The sequence below is a fragment of the Choloepus didactylus genome, chromosome 2 (assembly GCF_015220235.1).
Source record: "Choloepus didactylus isolate mChoDid1 chromosome 2, mChoDid1.pri, whole genome shotgun sequence".
Lineage (NCBI taxonomy): Eukaryota > Metazoa > Chordata > Mammalia > Pilosa > Megalonychidae > Choloepus > Choloepus didactylus.
The window spans coordinates 36,158,103-36,182,353 of record NC_051308.1 but is presented as its reverse complement, the minus strand read 5'-3'; the positions used below and the strand labels follow the sequence as shown (position 1 = coordinate 36,182,353).

Below are 24,251 nucleotides of genomic sequence, written 5' to 3'. Positions count from 1 at the left end.
TACAGATTTTATGCTGTGTTCTCGGGCATTCCTCCCAATTCAGGTTGGTGTATGATGAATGGTGTATGATGAAATTCCCCGCAGTTATTCTGGATTATTTACTAGTTGTTTCTGGTTTTTTGTAGTTGTTCCAGGGGGACTACTTAGCTTCCACTCCTCTCTATACCGCCATCTTGCCCGAGTCCTCAACTGTGTCCCTTTGAGCCACCTGTCCTCTATCCTCCTGTCCCATCCAAGTTCATCCTTAGTATTCAATTGTCATCTAGTTAGACTGACTTTTTTTTTTTTTTCAGTTGTGGAAACATATATACAGCCTAAATCTTCCCATTCCACTCCCTCCCTAGCCTTTCATTAGTGGGATTAATCACGTTTAGAATGTTGTAATGCTCTTTCCCACCATCCATTACTAGAAATTTCCCTTCACCTCAAACAGCAACCCTACACTCATTTCTTAACTCCCCATTGCCCCTTCCCCCATTTCTCTTAACCCAAACTCTACTTTTCGTCTCTGTGGTTATATTCTCTGATAATTTCTTTGTGTTTACTGTGTGGCTTAAAATTAACCTCTTAAATCCATATCAATCATGTTTTTCTTTTATACCACCTTCACTTCAATAGAACACATAAACTATGTTCCTATACTCCTTCATTCCCCCACCTTTATATAGTTGTCTAAAATTACATATTTTACATTGAGTTCAAAACCACTGATTTGTCCTTAGAGTTTGTATATTTTATATCATGTAGGAAGTAACTAGTGGAATTACAGTTCAAAAATTATTGACTTCTATTTGTATTCCATTGTGGTTGAAGAATGTGCTTTGAGTATACTCAGTGTTTTGTTTTGTTTTTTTTTTTAATTTCTTGAGGCTTGTTTTATGTCCCTGCTTATGGTCCCTTCTCGAGAAAGATCTGTGGTCACTAGAGAAAAGTGAGTGTCCTGGTGATTTGGGATGTAAGGTACTATATATGTCTATTAAAATTCTCTATATCTCTTTCTCCTTTCCCTGTCTCTCCTCCAGCAGGGCTCCCCTCAGAATCTGAAGTAGGGCAGGTCTTTCATCGGCAAAGTCTCTCAGCATTTGTTTGTCTGTGGAAAATTTAAGCTCTCCCTCAAATTTGAAGGAGAGTTTTGCTGGATAAAGTATTCTTGGTTGGAAACTTTTCTCTCTCAGAATTTTAAATATGTCATGCCACTGCCTTCTCATCTCCATGGTGGCCGCTGAGTAGTCACTACTTAGTCTTATGTTGTTTCCTTTGTATGTGGTGAATTGCTTTTCTCTCGCTGCTTTCAGAACTTGCTCCTTCTCTTCAGTATTTGAGAGTCTGATCAGAATATGTCTTGGGGTGGGTTTATTTGGATTTATTCTATTTGGAGTTCGCTGGGCATTTATGCTTTGTGTATCTATATTGTGTAGAAGGTTGGGGAAGTTTTCCTCAACAATTTCTTTGAATACTCTTTCTAGACCTTTACCCTTCTCTTCCCCTTCTGGGACACCAATGAGTTTTAAGTTTGGACATTTTATTTTATCTATCGTATCCCTGAGATCCATTTCGATTTTTTTTTATTTTTTTCTCCATTTTTCTCTTGTTGTTTCATTTTCTGTTCTGTGGGCTTCTAGGACACTGAGATGTTGTTCGGCTTCCTCTAGTCTTGTATTGTGAATATCCAGAGTCTTTTTAATTTGGCCAACAGTTTCTTTTGTTTCCATAAGATCTTCTATTTTTTTATTTACTCTTGCTATGTCTTCTTTATGCTCTTCTAGGGTCTTCTTTATGTAGCTTATATCCTGGGCCATGGTCTTCTTGATGTCCTTTAAATCCTTTGCCATGTTTTCGTTCCTCGATTGTAGATCTTTGATTAACTTTGTGAGGTATGCTGTATCTTCCGATATTTTGGTTTGTGTGTTTGGAGTTGGATTCTCCATATCTTCTGGTTTTATCATATGCATTAAGATTTTCTGTTGTTTTTGGCCTCTTGGCATTTGCTTTGCTTGATAGGGCTCTTTCAAGTTGTAAAGAAAAAGGGATATCGATCTAATTTTTCAGGAGCACAATTTGGTGACGTACACTTTCTCTAACTAACCAGCAGATGGCGTCTGTGAGTCACCTATATCCCTCGAGTCAGTTCTCAACCTTTTTTCTGCTTTGTGTGGGGAAACGATTCTTGTGGGTTCAGTTGGAGAACGCAGTTTGGGTGTGTTGCTGGAGCTGTCCGCCCTGAATGTGGAGCGTGTGTACGGATAGCCAGGGAGGAAGGGCAGTTCTAATGTTCAAATCCCCCAGGATCCCGGAGATTCAAGGCCGCCCCAGGAGTCTAAGCCTTCATTTCAGTTCAACCCCAGCCTCTTTCTCTCGCTGATCCATAAACCACCAGACTTGGCGTAGTGTCCCTGGGTTCTCCGAGTGGATCCCCCCTCCCAGCCGCGCTCCTCCAGTAGCTCAGCCGAGGGAAGGCTGTGCTATGTCATCAGTGTGCACCGTCCCACAAGGGAAGCCCCGGGCCGCTGGGCCGTGCAGCGGCGCACTCCCAGCCCGAAGCAAAAATGGCCAAGCAGGGCATCTCAGTCCTCTCCTCCTCGCACTGTTCCTCCTTCCCAGCTCCGGGACAACTGGCGGGGCTTTGGGCTGTGGGCATGGCCCCGGGCAGGAGTTTATCCAGCCCTCTGGGGGCTAGCTGCTAGCCGCGGGGTTTCTTTCTGCTTCCGGCTCTCCCCTCCGTTCCCCCGAACCCAAAGGTATCTGCTGCGGGCTGTCTTCCTGGCCAGACAGCAAGAGGCCAGCCCAGCCCCCTCTTGCTGTGTTTTCCTGCATGACTCCCACAATTGCTACTGGAGCTGCTCCTTTTTTTTTTTTTCCTTAAAACAGACAGATGGTCTCCATATGCTGAACCCTGGCTTCCCCAGCCCGCCGCGCGGCTGCGGGTCTTCCAGCCAGCTTACTCACTCATTTCAGAATGCTGACTCCCGGTTTCACCAAGTATACAGCCCCTCTGGAGCTAGGAGCCCTCATCCAGTTGGCGCATCGCTGTAACCAGTATTCTAGGTCACTTTCTGGTTTTTAGCTAGTGTTTTTCACGGAGGCGTTTTTTTCGCCCTGTCTCAGCTAGCCACCATCTTAGTTCTACCTCATATTGTTTTGTGACAGGGAAATATGATAAGGCAGGAATGCACCTGAAGAGCAGTTAGCACAGGGCCTGGCACAAAGTAAGCCTCCTTGAATGTAAACTGTTTAATCATTGTTCAGATCTTGTTACTGAGAAAGCTTATATGAGCAGATATTGAATAAATAAAAGAAATCAGCTGGGTAAGATAGCGTCCAGACTTAATTCAAAACATTTGGCTGATTGGGGTGAGGGAGCATTAAAGAATCAGAACTATAAAATAGGATTTCAAGTGCATCTACCTTACTAGAAATCAAGACATTCGTCTAATGTCCTAAGTCTCCCTCAACTCCAGAATTTGAAGAACTGATGAAAAACTTTTAGAATCATTGACAGTAAATGCATGTAATTCTTGTTTTCTCTTGCCTTTCCTATGATTTTAGTGTTGTGGTCTTGGCCGTGCAATATCAGATCCTCCTGTGGCATTAGTGAATTGCATGGCTTTGAATAGGTAATGTGTTTTAATATTTCATGAGCCAGTGGGTATTATAGAATTAAGGAAGCTTCCAGCCTGTTCCCCTTAGTTTTAAATTTGAGTTGCAGTCAGATACCTCTAGTGGGTCTCTCCTTAAAGGAATCAGATACTCTTAACCAAAAGAAATCATTAAGTACAGATTTTAAACAAAATCCAGGATTTGGATTCAGATTTGCATGCAAGACCTGCCAATTGTCTTCTATATAAACTTCCTGGGCTTCCGTTTCTTCATCCCAAAAAAAGGTGATGATAATAGTAATAGTCATCTCATAGGATTTCTATGAGGATCAAATAATATGTATAAAATGTGCTTTGTAAACTGCAAAGTATTATACAAATGTTTTCTATTGATTAGTTTTTTTAATGCAATTTTTTTGAGATACATTCATACACCATACAAACCATCTAAGTGTACAATCACTGGCTCACAGTATCATCACATAGTTGTGCATACATCCCCATGACCAATTTTAGAATATTTTCATTACTCCAGAAAAGAAATAAAAATTAAAGAGTTGTGCCTCTGCTCTAGTCAAGAAAGAACATTTTAACACCTATATAGTTAATCATGGACATTGTCCACCACAAGATTCACTTGTTATACATTCTCCTGTTGTAACCTCCAACTTTCCTCCTGGTGACATACATGACTCTATACTTCCCCTTTCCACCACACTCACACACCATTCAGCACTATTAGTTATTCTCACAATAACATGCCACTGTCACCTCTATCCATTTCCTAACATTTAAGTTCAACCTAGTTGAACATTCTGTACATATTAAGCAGCCACTCCCCTACTGATTAGTTTTTTATTTTTGCTAGTGGAAAGAACCCATGACTAGAAGTCGAGGGGCCCAGGCTCTGATCCCTGCTCTGCCCCTTCCCAGATGTGTGACCTCAACCAAGTAACTTAGTCTCTTAAAACCACAGTTTGGTCATCTAGAAAACATTCTAGGATTATAAATCTTTTCAGAGGCAACAGGTTAGTTTGGAAGAACAAGGGATAAAAGAAGCAATGCTCTACAAAGAGTAGGGAAAATGGGGCCTGGCTTCCACCAGGGTGAGCAGGATAAATGCTTCTGAGACATGAAGGAACAGAGCTGGAAGCCACGAAGCGTTGTCACTGGTTTCTGGGATTAGCCATAGCTCCCAGGACTGGTGGTGAGCAGTAATCTGAGATAGCTGCACGGTCAGCACTGCCTAGATACACGACCCACAAAAAAAATAGTGCCACTACCTGAAGCCAATCCTGGGTCACACAGTCACACAGTCCTTGACCCAGGAATAGCAGCATCGGCAACTGAGACCTCTGAGACAATGAAAGCAATTGCCGGGTCCCGCAGACGCGTGCCTGTGAGGTACCCATACGCGTGCACGGTATAAGCACATAGAGTCCGGACATTTGCATGGCCACCCCTGGAATCAGGCAGACCCAGGCAGCTATTCTGAGGAAGCTCAAGGATTTGATGGGAAATAGACAGAAGCATTGGAGTAACTAGTTTTAGGCCTTCTTTCACTCAGATTCTCACACTTAGGCTGTGGCCACTAGCCTTTGCTGCCTCCCTGTGTTGACAAGGCCAAATCAAAACATTTTGCAAGATTTCTAGAAAATCTCAAATAAACTCAAGAAAAAATAAGAATCACAGGCATCTCCAGGGCCCCAAAGAAGAAAAAAGGTAATGAGAAGACCTGATGTTAAAGAAATAGAAATAGATTGAAAAGGAGGTTCTCATGACCCCAGGAACAGCCGACCCAATGAATGCTCAGAAAAGGCCTGAAGGACGTCTTTTTCATTGATAGCCTGGTCCGTGCTGGGCACCATGGGGCATCAGCTGGGAAAAGCATGTCTAAGTAGATTTCTGTTCCCACCAATCATGGGCTCTTCTCAGCTCCCTGTCCCCCTGTCCAAAGGTAAAAGTACCCTCTGCGAGCCTGTGGAGAATGCAGGGGTATTCGCCTACTCCACCTCCATGGTTGCTAACATGACCACAGACATAGGGGACTGGTGGTTTGATGGGTTGAGCCCTCTACCATAAGTTTTACCCTTGGGAAGACGGTTGCTGCAAAGGAGAGGCTAGGCCTCCCTATATTTGTGCCTAAGAGTCTCCTCCTGAATGCCTCTTTGTTGCTCAGATGTGGCCCTCTCTCTCTGGCTAAGCCAACTTGAAAGGTGAAATCACTGCCCTCCCCCCTACGTGGGATCAGACACCCAGGGGAGTGAATCTCCCTGGCAACGTGGAATATGACTCCCGGGGAGGAATGTAGACCCGGCATCGTGGGACGGAGAACATCTTCTTGACCAAAAGGGGGATGTGAAAGGAAATGAAATAAGCTTCAGTGGCAGAGAGATTCCAAAACGAGCCGAGAGATCACTCTGGTGGGCACTCTTACGCACACTTTAGACAACCCTTTTTAGGTTCTAAAGAATTGGGGTAGCTGGTGGTGGATACCTGAAACTATCAAACTACAACCCAGAACCCATGAATCTCGAAGACAGTTGTATAAAAATGTAGCTTATGAGGGGTGACAATGGGATTGGGAAAGCCATAAGGACCAAACTCCACTTTGTCTAGTTTATGGATGGATGTGTAGAAAAGTAGGGGAAGGAAACAAACAGACAAAGGTACCCAGTGTTCTTTTTTACTTCAATTGCTCTTTTTCACTCTAATTATTATTCTTGTTATTTTTGTGTGTGTGCTAATGAAGGTGTCAGGGATTGATTTAGGTGATGAATGTACAACTATGTAATGGTACTGTAAACAATCGAAAGTACAATTTGTTTTGTATGACTGCGTGGTATGTGAATATATCTCAATAAAAAGATGATTAAAAAAAAAAAAAAAAAAAAGTACCCTCTGCCAAATTTCTCTCCCAACTCCTTATTTTCAACATGTCAAAACAGTCTCTAGTTTGGCATATATAAAGGTCTAGTTAACAAAAAGGTTGTCCCAGAGATCTCTAACAGACATTAATTTCATGCTTTTTAAACCTTCACATGTAGCAATTTAACTGTTGGAAATGTTCTTAACCTCTCTAAGACTTGTTACAAGAGGAAGCAAATAAATGGCTGCTGAGTGGAAAACCACAGGGGAATCCATAGCCCCACATCACCCACAGGTACCCCAATTTAAGAACAAAAGGATTTGCTTTAACTTCCTTTGGTTACTGACTGACTAAGCAAGGAGGGGTGTCTCTCCACTTACCATAGATTTGTCATTAGCATACACTGGCCTCCCAAGAGCTATACACAATAATTTGTGCATTAATAGGACAGTCCAAGTAGTGTCAGGATGCTAAGAGGTTGACCAGAACTCAAAGAACACAATGAACTTCAATAACATGTTTGTCTATTAAAATATCCAGTTAGCAAAAAATAAATCAAACAGTGAAAATTAAACTGATCTGAACTTCATGTTCTATTACTGTCATGGGAAGTTTGTAGAAAAGGGGACATTCCTTTCGAATGGAGTAAACTTCCTCATCTTCTTTTCAGATCTCCCTGCAGTCCAGGCCTGTGTTTGTATTTTGAGGTACACTTGACTTCTCCCTGCAAACCTATTGTGCTGTCGCTGCCACCAGCTTGCCTCTAACCACATGAAATGATCCTGGGAGTTGCTATTTGCTTCGCACACATGCTCACATTATGCCTCACGCATTTATACATTTCCCAGAGCAGGACATGGGCTCCAAGAGGGGCCAGGCTGCCTGGCCAGCTGCCCACTTGACTGTTCCCATCCTTGTCCATCCGTTGAAGTGCTCCCCTAGAAGGGATCTCTGCTCACACGTCCCAGCCCCTCCTCACAGGAACCCCTGCAGCAGTCCAGCCTTCCACACCTTTTCCTCTGACTCATGGATATTCCATTTGCACTGCCTTGGTACCTCCTGGGATTGTACTGCCGGATCTCCTTTCTTGTCCCTGCACCCTTCTCCCCGGGACCTCATTCTCATATGTGGTATTAGTCAGCGTTCTCCAGAAAAACAGAACAAAGAGGATATGTATAAATATATATAAATTTTGTGAAATTTATTATAGGAATTTGTTCAGAAGACCATGGGGGTTGACAAGTTTGAATTCAGTGGGGCAGGTCACAAGTTGTGAACTCCAATGAAGGGTTTTTGATCACTTCCTCAGGAGAAGCTGGCTGGCTGAAGTAGAGATTCTTCATTCTAAGTGTTGAAATCATCAGTTCTCCCTTTATGGCATCTCAACTAATTGGATGAGACTGCCCTCATTGCTGAAGGCAGTCTCCTTTGTTAACTGTAGATATAATCAGCCATAGATGCAATCAACTAATGATTTAAATCCATGGAATACTCTCACAGTAGCAGTCGAGCCAGTGCTTACTTGACTAAACAACTAGACAGCCTAACCTAGCCAAGTTGACACATGAACTTAACCATCACAGATCTAAAACATTTGGCCTCTTCCCATCTATCAGTACACTTTCTTCTTCTGACTCCAAACTCACCTTTAAACCCTATTTTCTCAGAAGCTAATGTTGACTAATTAGATTCCTTCACTCTGCAAATATTCTCGGAGAACACAGTCCAGCCATTACAGAGTCTTAGTCTTTCAGAGAATGAACCCTCCCAACTCCGCCCAACCACCAACATGACAACAAAAACATTTCTCCCTTAGCATTCTCCTCAAAGTATCATCCGAATGCTCCCACCTAACCCTAAGGTGAGAACTGACTGACACATCACTCTGTTTCGGTTCCAACATCCTCCCCAACACGGAAGCCCGTCTGATGAGCATTCTTCCCCCGGTGTTCACAGGTGACTGCTGGCTGCTGGCAGCCATTGCCTCCCTCACCCTGAATGAAGAAGTCCTGGGTCGAGTTGTTCCCTTAAACCAGAGCTTCCAGGAAAATTATGCAGGGATCTTCCGCTTCCAGGTAACTCAGTGATTGCCTCAAGCTTCCCTTCAACAGGTCCTGGCCACCAGGAATAGGTCCCCCGGTTTGGCCAAGTTTATTAGTCTCTGGTGCTTGCAGGTTCCTAGAACCGTGCTGCTCACAAGTGTGGGAGACTCTTCCACCAAAGACACTGAGAGAGAGCAGGAAGTTCCTGGCCCTTGGTGTGGGGCCCTGTGCGGACAGCAGTGGTTGCCTCTTGGGACACTGAAAAGAGAAGTAGAACTGGGTGCTCAGGTTGTAATTCCCAAGTTTTTTGTTTGTTTTTTTAACATTTATTATTTGAGGTTTGAGACAAAATGCCAAGGTACTCTTCATTTTCTTCCCTTCATCCTGTTAAAGGAGAAATAATATTTTTAAAAACCTAAGGTGTAGGATAGAATTCTAAAGAAGTGGGTATGGATTTGGAGGGAATGGTAAGTGTCTTCTGTCCTCAGTTTCTTGGTGAAGACTCGCTTGCGGTAGGAGAGTTAGAGGGAGAGTCTCCTCCCAGGACGGGGCTCACGGAACTCATCTGGAGGATGGGGGCAGGAGGGAGTCAGATGCAGCTGAGGCTCAAGGCCCCCATATCCCTGGCTCCTTTTCTAGCCACCCCCCTTCACCCCCTTTCCTTTCCCTTGCCCTGCAGTTCTGGCAGTACGGCGAGTGGGTGGAGGTAGTAGTGGATGACAGGCTGCCCACCAAGGATGGAGAGCTGCTCTTTGTACATTCGGCAGAGGGGAGTGAGTTCTGGAGCGCCCTGCTGGAGAAGGCCTATGCCAAGTGAGTGACCGTGCCCTTCCCCTGACAGCCTGCCCCATATTTGACCCTGGGTTCCCAAACAACAGAAAATAGTCAAGGACTACTTTGAATAGAAGTCCTGTTCTATAGAAGGACAACTTTGGCCAATATTGGCTCTAAATTCAAGGGCATAATGCATGCAGGGTGCCTGGCCTGCATTATGCCATTGCCATTGTTAACCAAATGCACAGGAACAAGTTATGTTACTGATTGTCCTGGCCTTGAGGAGGAGCTCTCTACTTCCTCGGCAGGTCATATTACATTTTTTTTTTCAAAGACAGCAGAGTTTTTGCCAATTGGCAGAATCTACCCAGGTTTTGTAGAGGGATGAAAATTACGGAAATTTTGCCCAGAATATATGGTGTCACTGATTAGAGATGTCTCCCCCATATCCCACCCAGCTGCTTCCCATCTAGGTTGCCCAGAGTCAAGTTTGTTCAACTCAGAGCTGCCCATTCTCACCAGCAAGTCCCCTGCCAGCCCCTCTCCAGAAGTAGCTAGATCTGGCCTTGCTGCCTTGGCCCCTCCATTAAAGTGACTGACTCTTAGAACATAAGGTGGATTTCTGTTGTCATAGCCTTCGGCCAGGAGGAGGGGTCAGGATTCACACACCCAGCTGTGAGAACCTGGGGCCTGAGTGATGCCTCTAAATCACAAGGCTCAAACAGGACAGTCAGAGAAGCCTCAGGACTCCAACACTGGGAACAAGGAGCAAAAAGCCTGCATACACAGTGCCTATTTCTCAGGTCAAATTCTTTGGCTACTGAATTGCTGTCTTTTTTTTTTAAGCTATAAATGCCAGACAACCAATTAGCAGACCTCTGCTCTCCTGTCAGGATGTAGAAAGAATCAATACGCACACTTGATAGGTTGGAACAGATAATCCCTAAAGTCCTTCCAACTCTTAGATTCTATGAGGTTTTCAAAAAAAGTCACAAAGTTGCAGGAAAATGATAACTTTGGAGATGGTAACTTGCCTCTGTGGGTACCCTGAGCTGGAGACAGCCAAGGAGAATTTGAGCAGAGGGTCCCTGGAGCCTCAGACAAGCAAAGGGGTCATCACTTTGAGAGGCAAGAGAGTCAGCTGCATCTACTCCCCTTGCAGGATCAATGGCTGTTACGAAGCGCTCTCTGGGGGTGCCACCACTGAGGGTTTCGAGGACTTCACTGGAGGCATCGCTGAATGGTATGAGCTGAGGAAGGCCCCTCCCAACCTGTTCAAGATCATCCAGAAGGCTCTGCAGAAAGGTTCCCTGCTTGGCTGCTCCATTGATGTAAGTCCAGGCCTCCCTCCCTGGCACCCCATCTCCAGTCTGCTCTAGCTGAAGGGAGGCTTCAGCAGTGCCAGGGAACCCACTGCCCGTATTTATGATTACCCCAGCCCTTGTCCACCACATTGCACTACCTGGAACAGGGGTCGCTAGGGGTTCCAGCTAAGGGGTTCCAGCTAGGGGTGATGATGTCTCCTGCCCTTTCCTCTCCAAACTCTTCTGAATCCCCAGCCCTCAAGAGTCCCCTGCCCTCTGCTGGTCCCTACAGAAGGACTTCCTGGGACAAATCCTCCCCCATCTACAGAGCCTGTGCCCGGAGCCCAACAGCCTTCTGCATGTTCCAGGGTTAATGGCACAGAAAGGAACCACTTCCTCATAATAGCCTTGCTGGCAAACCTCACCAGGGGAAGGGAGATGGCAAGACGTCCTGTCCCCAAGGAGCCTCACGGCAAAGGCTGCACCCAGCCCCCCAGCCCCCCAGCCCTGCCTGCTTCCAGGAACTGGTCCTCACAGACACAAATTCGAAGCCCTGTTCTCAAACTTTTTCTGTAGACCATGCCAAAACAAAAGACCCTTTCTATTCTGAGCCTTCTTCCCATTACCAAGCCAAAAACAACCTTTATCAGAATAGATGGGAGAAAGGAGTGGATTTGAGGAGTTTCTAATACAGTAGAAGCAAATTCTAAGTGCAGACCATAGACCAAAGAACTGCCCTGGTACAGACCATGCTGCTGGGCTAGTGCACCTGGGGGGCTCGTGAGCCACCCATGGCTTTTTAGGCGTCTGTTCTGAGCCACCCAGCGCTGCTCCGCCCGCGAAACACCCACCTGGCCCCTTCCACGGTGTGCTGCCTCTCCGCCCTCCTCTGTCTGCCGAAATTTGTAAAGCGTGCTTCGCAGGTTAATGCGAGGGTTCATTGTCAGACGGTCCTCGCTCTCCGAAGGCCTTGCACCGGTTAGCCTTTTTTCTGGTTGTTAACAGCATTTCAGCATGGAAAAGCAGGGCGGAGGTCCTCCCAGTGCAGCAAAGTCCAGCTCTGCGGCTTCCTTCCCCAGACCGGGGTCCCCACACCCCCACTGTGTGTCCCGGGTCGCGGTCGGCCCTTGGGGCATTTGTAGGACCGGAGGAGGGTGGGAGGGAAGAAGAAGGGAGAAGGCGGCCGGCCCGGGCCGACTCTCGCCCTGTTTGCAGATCACCAGCGCTGCGGACTCCGAGGCCGTCACGTTCCAGAAGCTGGTGAAGGGACACGCGTACTCCGTCACCGGAGCCGAGGAGGTAAGGGCCCAGCCGGGATTCCCAGGGGTCGGAATGTACTTTCTTGCCCGCGATTGCCCAGGGTGGGGCTCTTGAGTTACCACAGTCCCTCTCAAAACAGACCTCGCATTCCTGAAGTTGGAGCGCGAATCGGGCTTTCCCTTCCGGGGCCCTGGCTGCCGCGCGCGCGCTGCGCTGCCCTCTGGTGGCCGCGGCTTGGGCTCCCGGGGACTTGTGTTTTACAGCAGTTTATAATTACAACTTGCCTGCTATTCTGACCAGGCAACTAATAAAAATAATAGAAAAATAGTTCTGTTTTATATTCTTTAAAGGGCTTTCACATCTGATCTCACAAAAGCAGTTATCTCTAAATCCAAGCGGCCTTTGTACAAATCTGCCTCTGCCTCTTACCATCTGTGGGGCTCTGGCAAGTTATTCAAACTCTGTCCCTTAGTTTCCTTATCTTTAAAATTGCTGGGGTGATTAAATCACATTGGTAAGTAGGTAGCTATCCTTGCTGACCTTGTTACTACTACTATTGTTATTACTATAAATATTATTAAACAGCTCAAGTTCACCATTAATTACAAACCCAGACTAGACCCCCGTCTTCTGACATGTCCAGTGTTTTGTTTTGTTTTTTTAATTTCCCCTCCTCCCCTGCCACCAACTTTTTGTTTTGAAAAATTTCAAGTCTACAGAAAAGCTGAACAAATAGAATAATAAAATCCATACACTTTTCCTCTAGAGTCAACAATTGTTAACATTTTGTCCCACCAGATTTTTGTCTAGGTGTGTACTTTTTTCTGAGCCATATGAAAGTTGCAGATATCATGACACTTTCTCCTAAATACTAGAGCATTGATCTCCTAAGAATAGGACATTCTCCTACATATTCACAATACCATTACCATACCCAAGGAAATGAACATTCATTCAAAAACATCATCTAATATATAGCCCATATTTAAATATTCCCAAATGCTCCCAAATGTCCATTAGAGACCCTCCCCCCAGTCCAGGATTCAGTCAAGATTAATGCACTGCACTTGCTTGTTATCACCAGTTTTCTTTTGACAAGTGGCAAAACTTCCCTGAGTTCCTAAGCAAAAGTGCATGCTGATATAGTCATTAAACTGAGGTTCAGAGAGGTAGAGTGCCAAAGCACAGTCTAGAACAAGCATATTTATGCATCAGGCTCACCAGAGAGGTTAGTGAGTGTGACCCTCCAAGACCCAGATTCCACTTTCCAAAGCTGAGGTTTGGAAGTCAAACCTCATTCTGGCTTTTGTGGGTGCCACAACGCACCCCCACACCAATCCTCACCCCTTACACACCAAACCTTCCATGGCTCGTGCGGAAGGAGGCTTTGGGCCCGAGTAAATCCAGGCCTGGCTTGAACTCAACGTCTCTCTCTCCTCTTTTAAAACTCTCCAGGTTGAAAGTAGAGGAAGCTTGCAGAAACTGATCCGCATCCGAAATCCCTGGGGAGAAGTGGAGTGGACTGGGAAATGGAGTGACAAGTGAGTAGGTGCCCCAGGTTGGGGGTCCTGGGAGGGGGTGCGGTGAGAAAGCATCAGGGGGCACTTCTATGGGTCTTTTAACCAGGGCTCTACTTCCAGCAGGCTGGGTGCCTTTGGCAAGGCCCAGAGCTCCTGTGATGCTTGCTCCTGTTACATCTCATGGTTAACTCCCATCTGTAGCTCAAATTCACCCTTCTATTGAGCCTCCAGGAAAAAAAAAAATGCCTTCTCCCCCCACCAAGCACTTGTTCTATTTCAAGGATATGAGTTTTCTGCCAAAGACCAAAGGGAAGTTCCTCTGTTGATTTCTGGAGCTTACCCGTAGTCCTCCATAACTTCAACTATTTGGGGTACAACCTTGTTTGAGCCCCTCTTATGGCCTTCCTCCTGCTCCTCATTTGTTCCCCCTCCAGGGAGAGCACCTGCAGCAATCCCACCATTTCCCTGACCCAATTCCAGCCATCCTCTGCCTCAGCAGAGAGACACCTGGCCAGCCTTCCAGGTCAGCTGCAGGGGCCAAACACTCCTCATCAGATTTTCATTTTCCCCTAAAAGAGATGGCAGCCCCTTCTCGGTTTGGGCAGTTGATGCTACTTCATCTGTCTCTGGTGGGTTGTGGCCCTTTTCTGGGCTCTTCCTTGCCAACATCCTCCAGAATCAATCATCCACTTGCCCTCCTCCCCCAGGCTTTTAGCCCTCACTGAAGTCCAAGCCCTCAGAGTTGAGAGTAAGTGTCCCTGTTCCGTGACTTTGGGGAGCCTTGGGGGAATGTCATCACCCCATGCTGGTTTCTCATACCTCTCCCATGATTTTGTTTTCCAGCTGCCCAAACTGGAATACTATAGACCCAGAGGACAGAGAAAGGCTGACCAATCGGCGTGAAGATGGAGAATTCTGGTAAGATTAGAAGAGGCTTTGGGGGAAAATGCATTTGTCCTGGTATTTTTTTACTAGAAAATTGCTAGAGAAAAAAAAAAGTTTCCAACTGGAAAAAAAGTGTCAACTGGAAATAAGATTATCACTACTACAGAGAAGGGGCGTGAAATCCTAGTTTTATTGTTGTTGCTGTTTTAAACTCCTTTCAGTGATTCACTACATGATATTGAACAAAAAAGTTCTCAAGTCCAATTTACTTCAATTTGTCCATTTCAACAAAGGGTTTAAAACTGAGCAGCTTTACAAACAAAGAGGGAGAAATTCTTAGATTAATGCTCAGATGCCAAGAGAAAACAAGGGGAAACATGGGGCCTTTCTCCCAACCAGTTCCTGGAGATTCCTCCCAGTCCCGTAAGAAACCGGTCCCTTAGCAAGCAGCAACGCACCCACTTGTCTGTGTGTCTGTCCCACTCTGGGGACCGTCTACATGTGTTGAGAACTTACTGTTTACCAAATGAGTCCCCATATACTATCTCACTTGATACTCTTGCTCCCACTTTTATAGATGAGAATTCTGAGCTTCAGAGAGGTTTAAGTAACTTGCTCAAAGTCACCCAGCTAGAAGTGGCAGAGCCAGGACTGGTACTTGGGCCCCTTCAGTCCCAAGGGGCTGTCTCCCGGCTGCTCCTAGTTTGGCCTTAGGTGGAAGGTCAAGGCTTACCAATGTGTCCTCCTGTAACCCTGGGGCGCCCGTGTGTCTGCTTTTGCCAGGATGTCTTTCAGCGACTTCCTGAGGCACTATTCCCGCCTGGAGATCTGCAACCTGACCCCCGACACTCTCACCAGTGATTCCTACAAGAAGTGGAAACTCACCAAGAAGGACGGGAACTGGAGGCGGGGGTCAACCGCAGGAGGCTGCAGGAACTACCCAAGTAAGGCCTGTTGCCACGCTGGGTCCGGAGAGGCCAAGGCACCCTTCATCCTACCCTGATGTGCCACCCCCCAGCCTGGCAGCCCAGAGGAGGCAGCTCTCACTCATGGGGACCCTCTCCACCTTCCTTCACCCTTCTCTATTTTCTTAGCCCCATTACCTTCTGCATGCATTTGCCTCCCTACCCAGGTAGAAACCACGACTTTCAATTTCTTTGATGTCCTTTCCTGGCACCTGTGACTTTCTTCTGTGCCCACTTCATGCCCAGGAGCTCCCTGATCCACCCTAAGCCCAGGCAGCCGAGCCCTGCAGGGACCCACACCCACTGCACCCAGAGGCCCCTCTGCATATTCAGGCCCTCGGTGTTGCCTGCAACCCTCCCATGCACCCCACTCATTCAGCAGCTGAGGGCTGAGCCCCCACTCAGGGGGGGTGGGGATTTCTCTGGGCTCTTCTGCCCTGATGGCTCAGTTCTCCCTCCCCTCCCTCCCTCCCTCAGAGTCCCCTCACCCTGACAAGAGCTGCCAAGTACGGAGTGTGCTAGGAACGTCCTAGGTGCTTTGTGTATTTTATTCCCTTTGATCCTCACCACAAGCTTCCAAGACAGGCCTCTGATTACCACCTCCATCTTTAGGATGAGGGAATGGAGGCCTTGGAGAGGTTAAACCTCACAGTGTAGGACGCCAGCTGTGAACCAGGCAGTCTGATTCTATGTACGCGGTGGGCAGGTCAGGGTCCTATCTGGAGTCCCTGTTACAGATGAGGGGCTGAGGCTCCACGGGCTCACCAGGGCCACAGAGCAGGCAGTCTCACTGGGGCCTGCTGGGGCCTCTAGACCTGGAACTCTTCCTCTCTCACCTCAAGTTTGCAGCCACCAAGTGGTGGCTTCAGGGGTGCTGAGAAGGACCCCTGCCTCCTACAAAACACCTCCCCTACCGGCTAGATCAAACTCTCTGTAAAGGGCCAGATAGTGAAGATTTCAGTCGTTCTACTGGAGTTACTCAACCCCCCTGCCGTAGCCCAAAGGCAATCCTATTTAATCAAACAGGCATGTTCAATGAAATTTTATTTACAAAAACAGGCAGCAGCCCATGGAGGCTATAGCTCGCCAACCCTGCACTAGACGATGCCATTAATTCCACAGTCAGAGTTCCTCCCCTTAGGCAAGCCAAGGAATCGGCGTGGTTACCCTTAACCACGCATGCATACGGGATCCTCCCTGTGAACAGGTTTTGGAAGTGGGGAGGGAAGATACACCAGGAGGGTGGGTGAAGGGATCGGGCTGCGAGGACAAGACACACAGAGCGAAAGGCTGAAATTGTGCAGAGGATGTTCTGGCCTCTGGGTTCACTGTGGGACTCCCTCAAGGGGAGACGACAGCCCTGAATCGCCTCAGCCAGGTCAGCCCGGCCAATCCCCGCCTTTCCCGTTAGAGCGCGATGAGGGGAAAGTGCCACTAGGGGGAGCCGCAAGCCGAGCCGAAGGAAGCCTGCGCCGGGTGCTCCAACCCGCAGACGGACACAGTCTCCGAGAGGAGCCAGCCTGAAGGCAGCAGAGAGGGAACTCCGAGAGGAAGATCTAATTTAGGCCCCATGAGACGCGGACAAGGGCAGGGCATCCTCTCTCCACTGCCCACCCTGGCCCCTCGCTCACCCACAGGGATGCCGGCCAGACCCGCCTGGACTCTGCTGCTGCCGTCCGCCCTCATGTTCATCGCTCTCCCGGGGGCTTCCTCAGCGCGCCCCCCCCCCCACACACACACACACTCACACACGGTGGTGGTGACCGCCTCTGCCCACTCAGGGCTGCCCCGGCTGACTGACCCCGGCCCTCTCTCGCTGCAGATACTTTCTGGATGAACCCGCAGTACCTGATCAAGCTGGAGGAGGAGGACGAGGACCAGGAAGATGGGGAGAGCGGCTGCACCTTCCTGGTGGGCCTCATCCAGAAGCACCGGCGGCGGCAGAGGAAGATGGGCGAGGACATGCACACCATTGGCTTTGGCATCTACGAGGTGTGGGCGGGACGGGGGCGGGGCCTTCCCTCCTTCCCCCTTTGCTCTTCTCAGCCCCGTGGCAGAACTGGGGATGGGGCCCCGACAGGGAGCTTAGCCTAGGAAGAGCTAAGGGAGCGACAGGGAGCCTCAGAGAACCACAAAGGGGACCCTGCAGCTGGTCTGTGTCCCCAGAAGTTCTAAGCCCTTGGCTTCCTGGAACTCAGCACTCTTTAAATGGCATCCACAGTCCTTCTCACATTCTCCAGCCCTGGCATTATGGTTGGCCCACTAATCTCCAAAGAACAGAGGAGACTTATGCTGAGAACAGAGTGTACTGACCCCACTGGAGATTTTGTGAAAGCAGGAGCTGAGCCAATGGGTGTAGATGGTCAAGAGTCCAGCAGAGTCATTGGCTTGGCAGGTGGAGAGCTCGGGACAGGGGACCCTTTGGTCCTTACACCCCTACCACTAGGGGGAGCTGCTGGCTGGGTCCTGCTCCCCACCCACACACACTGCCCACACGTCCGTTTTTCATTCTGTTCCAAGTTAAAAGAAAATCCCCATGCACTGTGGCCAGAAGGAAGCCACCTTTTGCCACCTCCCTCTTCGGGCTGGGGCTGGGCAGAGAGAACTGACCTGGCATGCGGGGCCCCTTAACCTCCCCACTCCTTTCTGCAACACCAGAAGAGCTTCTCACGGCATTGTGTTGGCAGTGGGAGAAGAGGGAAGCAAGGAAGCTTTAATGCAGCTGAAGTGGGGGTGCACTTTGGTTTCATGGGTGGAATCCTGTGCTGTGTGGGAGCCAACTCTTCCCAGCTCCTGAAAGCCAAATGTGTTCATCTCTTCCCAGTCCCTTGGTCAGTGAGGTCACACTGGCAGCCTGGAAACAACCACGATGGGGGGATTTCTACCATGGAAGTTGGCAAACACTACAAGTCAGGGTTCCCGCCTTTCCCCGAGGGCCAATTTACCAGCACAGCTCGGGTGGAACCCAGACAAGGGGTCCGGAGAGGTGTCCTCACTGGCAATGTGGCTGCCCCTGGCAGGACACTGACCTCATACCTGTCCACCCACCTGAGAAATGGATTTAGGCAAGAGCTGGGCAAGCACCATAAGTTCTAAAAGTGTACATAATCCCAAATCCCTCAGTCTCTAAAACAGCAGCTGAGGACTTCAGATGTGGGACAAAATAGCTCCAAGAACAATGCAAACTGAATTGTGAGACACAGTTCCCCACCACCCCATGGGCTTGGAAATCCAGACATAGACTTTCACAGCTCAGAAGGACCTTGGTGATCATTTGGTCCCATTTCAGAGATAAGGAACCTGAGGCCAGAGAGAGGACGTAGGAAATACAGACTGCCTGTGGCAGACAGAGGCCTAGAACTGACACCTGCTCCTAACCTAAAGGTTAGGAACCCATCTACTTCTTCTGGGTACAGCCCTGCTCCCCTGCCAGATGACCTTAGACAAGTCACTTCACAATTCAGTGCCTTGCTTTTAGGCTCTATAAATTTGGAATTTAGAAGTTAAGTAAATTAATTTGGAAGTTAAAATAAATTACCAGGTCATAAGATTTTTTTTTTTCCATGTGGAAATGCTTTGAGTTCCTTGGAAAGTATGTTGATTTGGTTAATAGTGCTAAAGCTACAAGGAAAGGGTGGTAGCAAAAGAAACAGAGTGATGGCAGCTCTCCCAGAATCAGAATTAAGTGTGGTTCTCCTTCCCCTTTGCAGGTTCCGGAGGAGGTACGTCTGGCTTGCATTAGTTCCTGTTCCTGAAGGTTCTGGTTCACCAACAGATAAGAGGCTCAGGCTGCTGGAGCTCAGGGGCTCATGAAGCCCAGGGAGAGCTTGTGGCTACGAAGGATGAGTCCTCTCCTCCTGCTAAAGTTGCTCAGGTTCTAGATCCAGGGCTTCCCTGTGTGGCCTGCTGCCCCCTAGTGGCCTGGCAGAGCCCACGCATGGTTTAATTCCAGGTAGACAACCTGTATTAGTTTCCCACAGCTGCTGTAACAGTACCACAAACTGGGTGGTTTAAAACAATTATTTCGCAGTTCGAGAGGCGAGAATTCCAGAATCAAGGTGTTCTCTGGGCCAGGCTGCCTCAGAAAGCTTTAGGGAAAAATCCTTCCTAGGGGCAGAGTGTTTGCTTAGAAAAGTAAAAATTTAAAAAAAGAAGAATCCTTCCTTGACTCTTCCTAGCTTCTGGTGACTGCTGGCAATCCTGGGCATTTCTTGGCTTGCAGCTGTATCCTCCAATCTGTGCCTCTGTCGTCACAGGGCCTTCTTCTGTATGTATCTTCTGTGCCGCTGTGTGAAGGTTGAGGCACTAACTTCCTGTGGGAAGTAGGGCATCTCTGCAGACAGAGCTGGGTGACTGAGGGGGCCCCGTTGCATATAAGCCTTTTAGTTCCTCAGTGGGCACTTGTTTAGGTAGAAAGTTTGCTTTCTATGTAAATGGTGCAGACATGATCACTGTAATCCTTTTATTTCAATGAGTGAAAATGACATGCATTTGGAGCCTTTTTCCCCCTGCCCCACTCTCACTTGTTTCTCTGTTTGTTCATTAGTTCGCGGGGCAGACCAATATCCACCTCAGCAAAAACTTCTTCCTGACGCACAGAGCACGGGAGCGGTCAGATACCTTCATCAACCTCCGGGAGGTGCTCAACCGCTTCAAGCTGCCTGCGGGCGAGTACATCCTCGTGCCTTCCACTTTCGAGCCCAACAAGGATGGGGATTTCTGCATCCGGATCTTTTCCGAAAAGAAAGCTGACTACGAGTAGGTGGTTTTTGCCCCTTTCTTCCTCTGCACCCCTTCTTTTTCCTATCCGCTAGTCTGTTCCTTGACCCATAAATAGTTCTTTACTCCTCTGAACATTAATTTCTTTATCCTTAATTCCTGCCTTCTTCAAAGGGTTCATGTGGGGATTTGATATACTGAAGAATTTTTAGTATTATTCTCAGGTAAGCAAAGAAAAATGTCACTCAAGGGTATTTTAGTTGTAGAGTGAATTGTAGAATCTAACTTAACAGTTGTATGTCTGAATTATCAAGTTATTTGCATCTGAATGACCTATATTAGACTACCTATGAACCCACTCCCATCACTTGGAGAAACTGGGCAGTGCCGGTCTAATTCTTGTTTTCCCAGGCCACTGGCCTGGAGAGCCACCAAAGGTATAAGTGGCAACCTCTCTCTGTCATAGTCACTAGGTCTCTGGGTCCCGCCACTTACTCATTGAGTTCCAGCTGTTGGAGAACCCTTTTTTGGCTGGCATCACAGTTTCTTGCCACTGTCAGTATTGCCTCTATCCCACTGCTAAGTGGTCTTCACAATGGTTTCTGCCACACAGAACAGAAGAGCACCAACTAATTCCAAGAGTTTAGGGGCCCCCTAAAACTTCTGTTGCCTCAGACATGTATATTCAGTTGTGCACTTGACTGCCAGAGACAGAATCAACCTTGGGCAACTTAAGCAAAAGTAAATTCAGTGAAAGGCCTTTGGGATTCCAGAATTGATGGGAGGCAAAGGGACGGGCTGGGGAAAGGCAGGAACCGAGGAAGTACTAGAGGCTCCAGGGCATGGAGGCAGAGGACAGAGCAGCTGCTATGTCACTGTGCTGTGACCTGTGCCACTCGCTCAGATGCACAGATCCAGTAGAGAGTGTCTGGTGGCCTGGGCTTCGGTCAGCCACTGGCCTCCTGGCTCCTGTAGAGGGACAAGGACAGTGACAGGTAGAAGCAGGGAATTACCCTTGCTTCAAGACAGTAAATGACAAAGAAATAATTTCGCTTGAGAAATCAGGGTGCTATCCAGGAAAGAACAATGCTGGGCAGCTGCAAGCCAGTAAATGTCACTACAGTGCTGCAGCTTTCCTGCCATTAATGGGTTCTCTTCTATTGCTAAGCTTCCCACAGGGAAAGGGCCTTCCTTCTCAGTGTCATTAGGGTCCTTGGAGGAAGCCTCGTGCTTTCCACTTACAGTCTCCACTGACACGGAAATGGGGACTTGACCCAGTGGCATCTGGGTCAAACTCAGTACTGCTCCTCCCTGCCAACCACATGGTGCTATCCAAGGGAAGCCTCAATTTCCCCAACTCTTCTATTCTCTCCACCCCAGTAGTACGGCCCTTCTCCCAATAAAGGTGTCTAACTTCCTTGTCCCAAGATAATAATCTGTTCCAGAGTCTATCAGCCCCAAGGGTCCCCTTATCTTTTCTTCCATGAGGATACTCGGACACAGAGGATACCTCATTATGAAGCAGAAGGAGCCATCCTTGTATGCAGGGACTGTGCATGGGGACACACTAACCTCTGCCTGTGCTTCTGTTGAAATAACACAAGGCCTCCACACTGCCTGCCTTCTCCAACCTTAAGCAGATCAAGTAGACAATAGTTTTACCATGGTAAAGAGCATTTCTGTTGGAACTTAAGAGCTGTTCCTTCAGGACAGATACTGAGTGAGATGTGTAGAATACCAGCACCGTGCCAAATGGGAAGACTGTGCTAATTAATAAAGAACAGAAACCAGCAAACAAAAATTTCCAGCCTTCCAAGTTATTTTCGTCATGACACTTCCCATGGATCATTTGTGTCTTAGTTTCTGCTATTAGGGGACCCATTATCATATAAACTTGGGACACAGAGTCATCCTCTTGCCCCCACCCCATGCTGGATTTTAACATTGCACTTCCATTTTAGCAATGATTTTTGCAACACTTTGTTTTTGCCCTAGCCTCCCTTCCAGTAACACACACTTTCCTTCTATTTCCAGGGTTGTCGATGATGAAATTGAGGCCAACCTTGAAGAGGTACTTGTAACTCCTTGAATCCCACCCTCTCTATCATGGACAACCCAGTACAGAAGAGTAAAACATCATTCCAAGGGTTTAGGAGGCCTCTAAGACTTCATGAACACAGCTTGAAACTGAGGATACAGCCTGCACTGGGAATCAGTCTGCCCCCTGCCCCCAGCTCTGGCCACTGTGCTGGGGGCCTGGGCCAGTCCCTGGCCTGTTAGGGCAGAGTTGTCCCTCACCCCACCCCACCCCTGCATGGGGAGGTGGGTGGAGAAGGATGGCACCTCTGTGCAGTGAGGTTCTTGTCACCCCTCCTTGCTGGGCCTCAGGTTTCTCATCTGAAATGAGATGAAAATGAAAGAGCTGCACGACATGATTTCTCAGGTTCCTGAGAGTTCTAAAAATCGTGACTCAGTAACAAATCCTGAAGGTAATTTAGGGATACAGCTCAGGAATTGCAAACTCTGCCTAACCTTAACATATCCAAAGTCAAAGGAGGAGAGCACCCAAAGGGGAATAGCTTTGGAATAGCATAAGATATATCCTCCTCTTCTGTCCTGGGACCCGAGGTAACATCGGTTGCTGAAACTCTGTGCTTGTCATGTGTGTTGAGTAAGAGACTGAACAATTTCAAAGGGTCCCATGGGCTGTGTTCACTAGCCACTGTCAAAATTCTTCCGGAACACTCCAGCTAGGCATTAAGCTTGTAAGTTCCTATTAGAGTGGATTGTGAAAGGTGATTTGGGCTGGACATTACAGAAGATACCTGTTGTGAGAAATTAGAGCCTAACTCCGTCCCACATAGTTTATATTCCCTCTCATGTGTTTTAACTAGGAAAAAAATTCTGTCATTAATTCTGCACACGTCCTTTATCTCAATCCAAATAACCTTAGAATTCAGGCCCAAGAGAACCTACAAAGGGAGAGAAGGTGGGCTGGTTGCCTTGGTAGGGAGAACCTTGTTATCATTCTTTCCCCTGACCCATTTTTTCCTTATTTCTGCCCTTCACCTTCCAGATTGACATCAGTGAGGATGACATCGATGATGGATTCAGAAGGCTGTTTGCCCAGTTGGCAGGAGAGGTAGGTGTTCCCAAAAACTCTGTTATGCCCTCTGGTTGATGCAAAGGAAAACACTTCCATTCAAAGGGGAGAAGAAACAAACTGAACAAAAGAAAAGAGGAATTGCAAAACTGACCCAAATTTCAGCTCAGACTCCTTGCCCAGATCCTCTTTAAGGCCTCTGCCCATTGCTAGAGGCTTTCATCTTCATGGGCGACTCTGGCTCTGGGTTCCTCCTTCCAAGGGCTTCTTGGTCTCTCCTTGTGGCTGTTTTATTTTCTCTGTCCATGCCAACTGAAACATGGAACTCAGCCCCTTATCCTGGATTTCCACAAAAACAAGCCATTTATTTATAAGAATTTGAGGAGAGGGAAGGGTTTCAAATCACAAAAATCCAAACAGCTTACAACTATTATATTAAACTAACCTGTTCTTAAAAAATTCCTCAGCCATTAAGACTTCAGTTTCCTACAAAGTTATCCAGCCCTCTTTTCTCCCAACAACTCCAAAAAACAAGATCATCCTTCTTCATGAGGCAGAGAAATTTAGCCCTCTCCAGCATCTACCATCAAGCTCATCTGGGCCTCCCTTTGCTTAGCCAAAGACCCAACAAAGTGCTAAACCAGGTGTCAACTGCTCCCCACCCCCTGCACAATTTCTCAAGGGAAGGGGGCATTCTAGAAACTTATTTCCCTGTTGATGTGAATCATGCACACACACACACATCCCCCAAAAGCAAAAATGACCACAGTCAATCTTGGTTTTAAACAATGGTGTTTGCCCCTCAATTACACTAACAGGCATAAGTGAATGGAGGTACCTGAACAGGTCTGAGGAGCCCCAACATAAAGGGCCATGAAGAAAGGGCTGGGCTGTTCTTGGAGGCCACTGGTTTTAGTTTTACAGGAAGCCTAAGATCTTGAGTTGTGAAGGATGAGGAACTCCTCTGGATAGGAGGAACGGCACAACGGAACTAAGACCACAAACATGGGTAGAGTGGAGAACATATTCTTTATTCTCTACAGCAAAGAAATGGTGAATGACCTCTACCTAGGGCACACTTTAGATTAAAACACGGATGGATGGATTGTGGCGGTGCCACTCAAAGTGTGGCCTGGGGCAGCGGCATCAACATCATCCAGGGCTATTAGACATGTGAATTCAGACCGTACCCCAAGCCTACCTCATGTCCCTTG

At 47.6% G+C, this 24,251-nt stretch overlaps 1 protein-coding gene across 2 annotated transcripts in view; it reads left to right on the top strand.

The window, feature by feature from the left end:
* Positions 1-24,251, top strand: part of CAPN2 (calpain 2) — a 70,336-nt gene that overhangs the window by 37,423 nt on the left and 8,662 nt on the right. For both annotated transcript variants that reach the window (XR_005214819.1, XM_037823137.1), the window contains exons 3-14: positions 8,422-8,540; positions 9,187-9,320; positions 10,444-10,612; positions 11,801-11,884; positions 13,301-13,386; positions 14,209-14,283; positions 15,034-15,194; positions 17,038-17,207; positions 18,926-18,937; positions 19,762-19,973; positions 21,969-22,005; positions 23,011-23,076. Coding sequence is in view for 1 of the 2 variants with exons in the window: in XM_037823137.1 (XP_037679065.1) it covers positions 8,422-8,540; positions 9,187-9,320; positions 10,444-10,612; positions 11,801-11,884; positions 13,301-13,386; positions 14,209-14,283; positions 15,034-15,194; positions 17,038-17,207; positions 18,926-18,937; positions 19,762-19,973; positions 21,969-22,005; positions 23,011-23,076 (1,325 nt within the window). In the remaining variant the exon portion in view is untranslated. The remainder of the gene's footprint in view (positions 1-8,421; positions 8,541-9,186; positions 9,321-10,443; positions 10,613-11,800; positions 11,885-13,300; positions 13,387-14,208; positions 14,284-15,033; positions 15,195-17,037; positions 17,208-18,925; positions 18,938-19,761; positions 19,974-21,968; positions 22,006-23,010; positions 23,077-24,251) is intronic.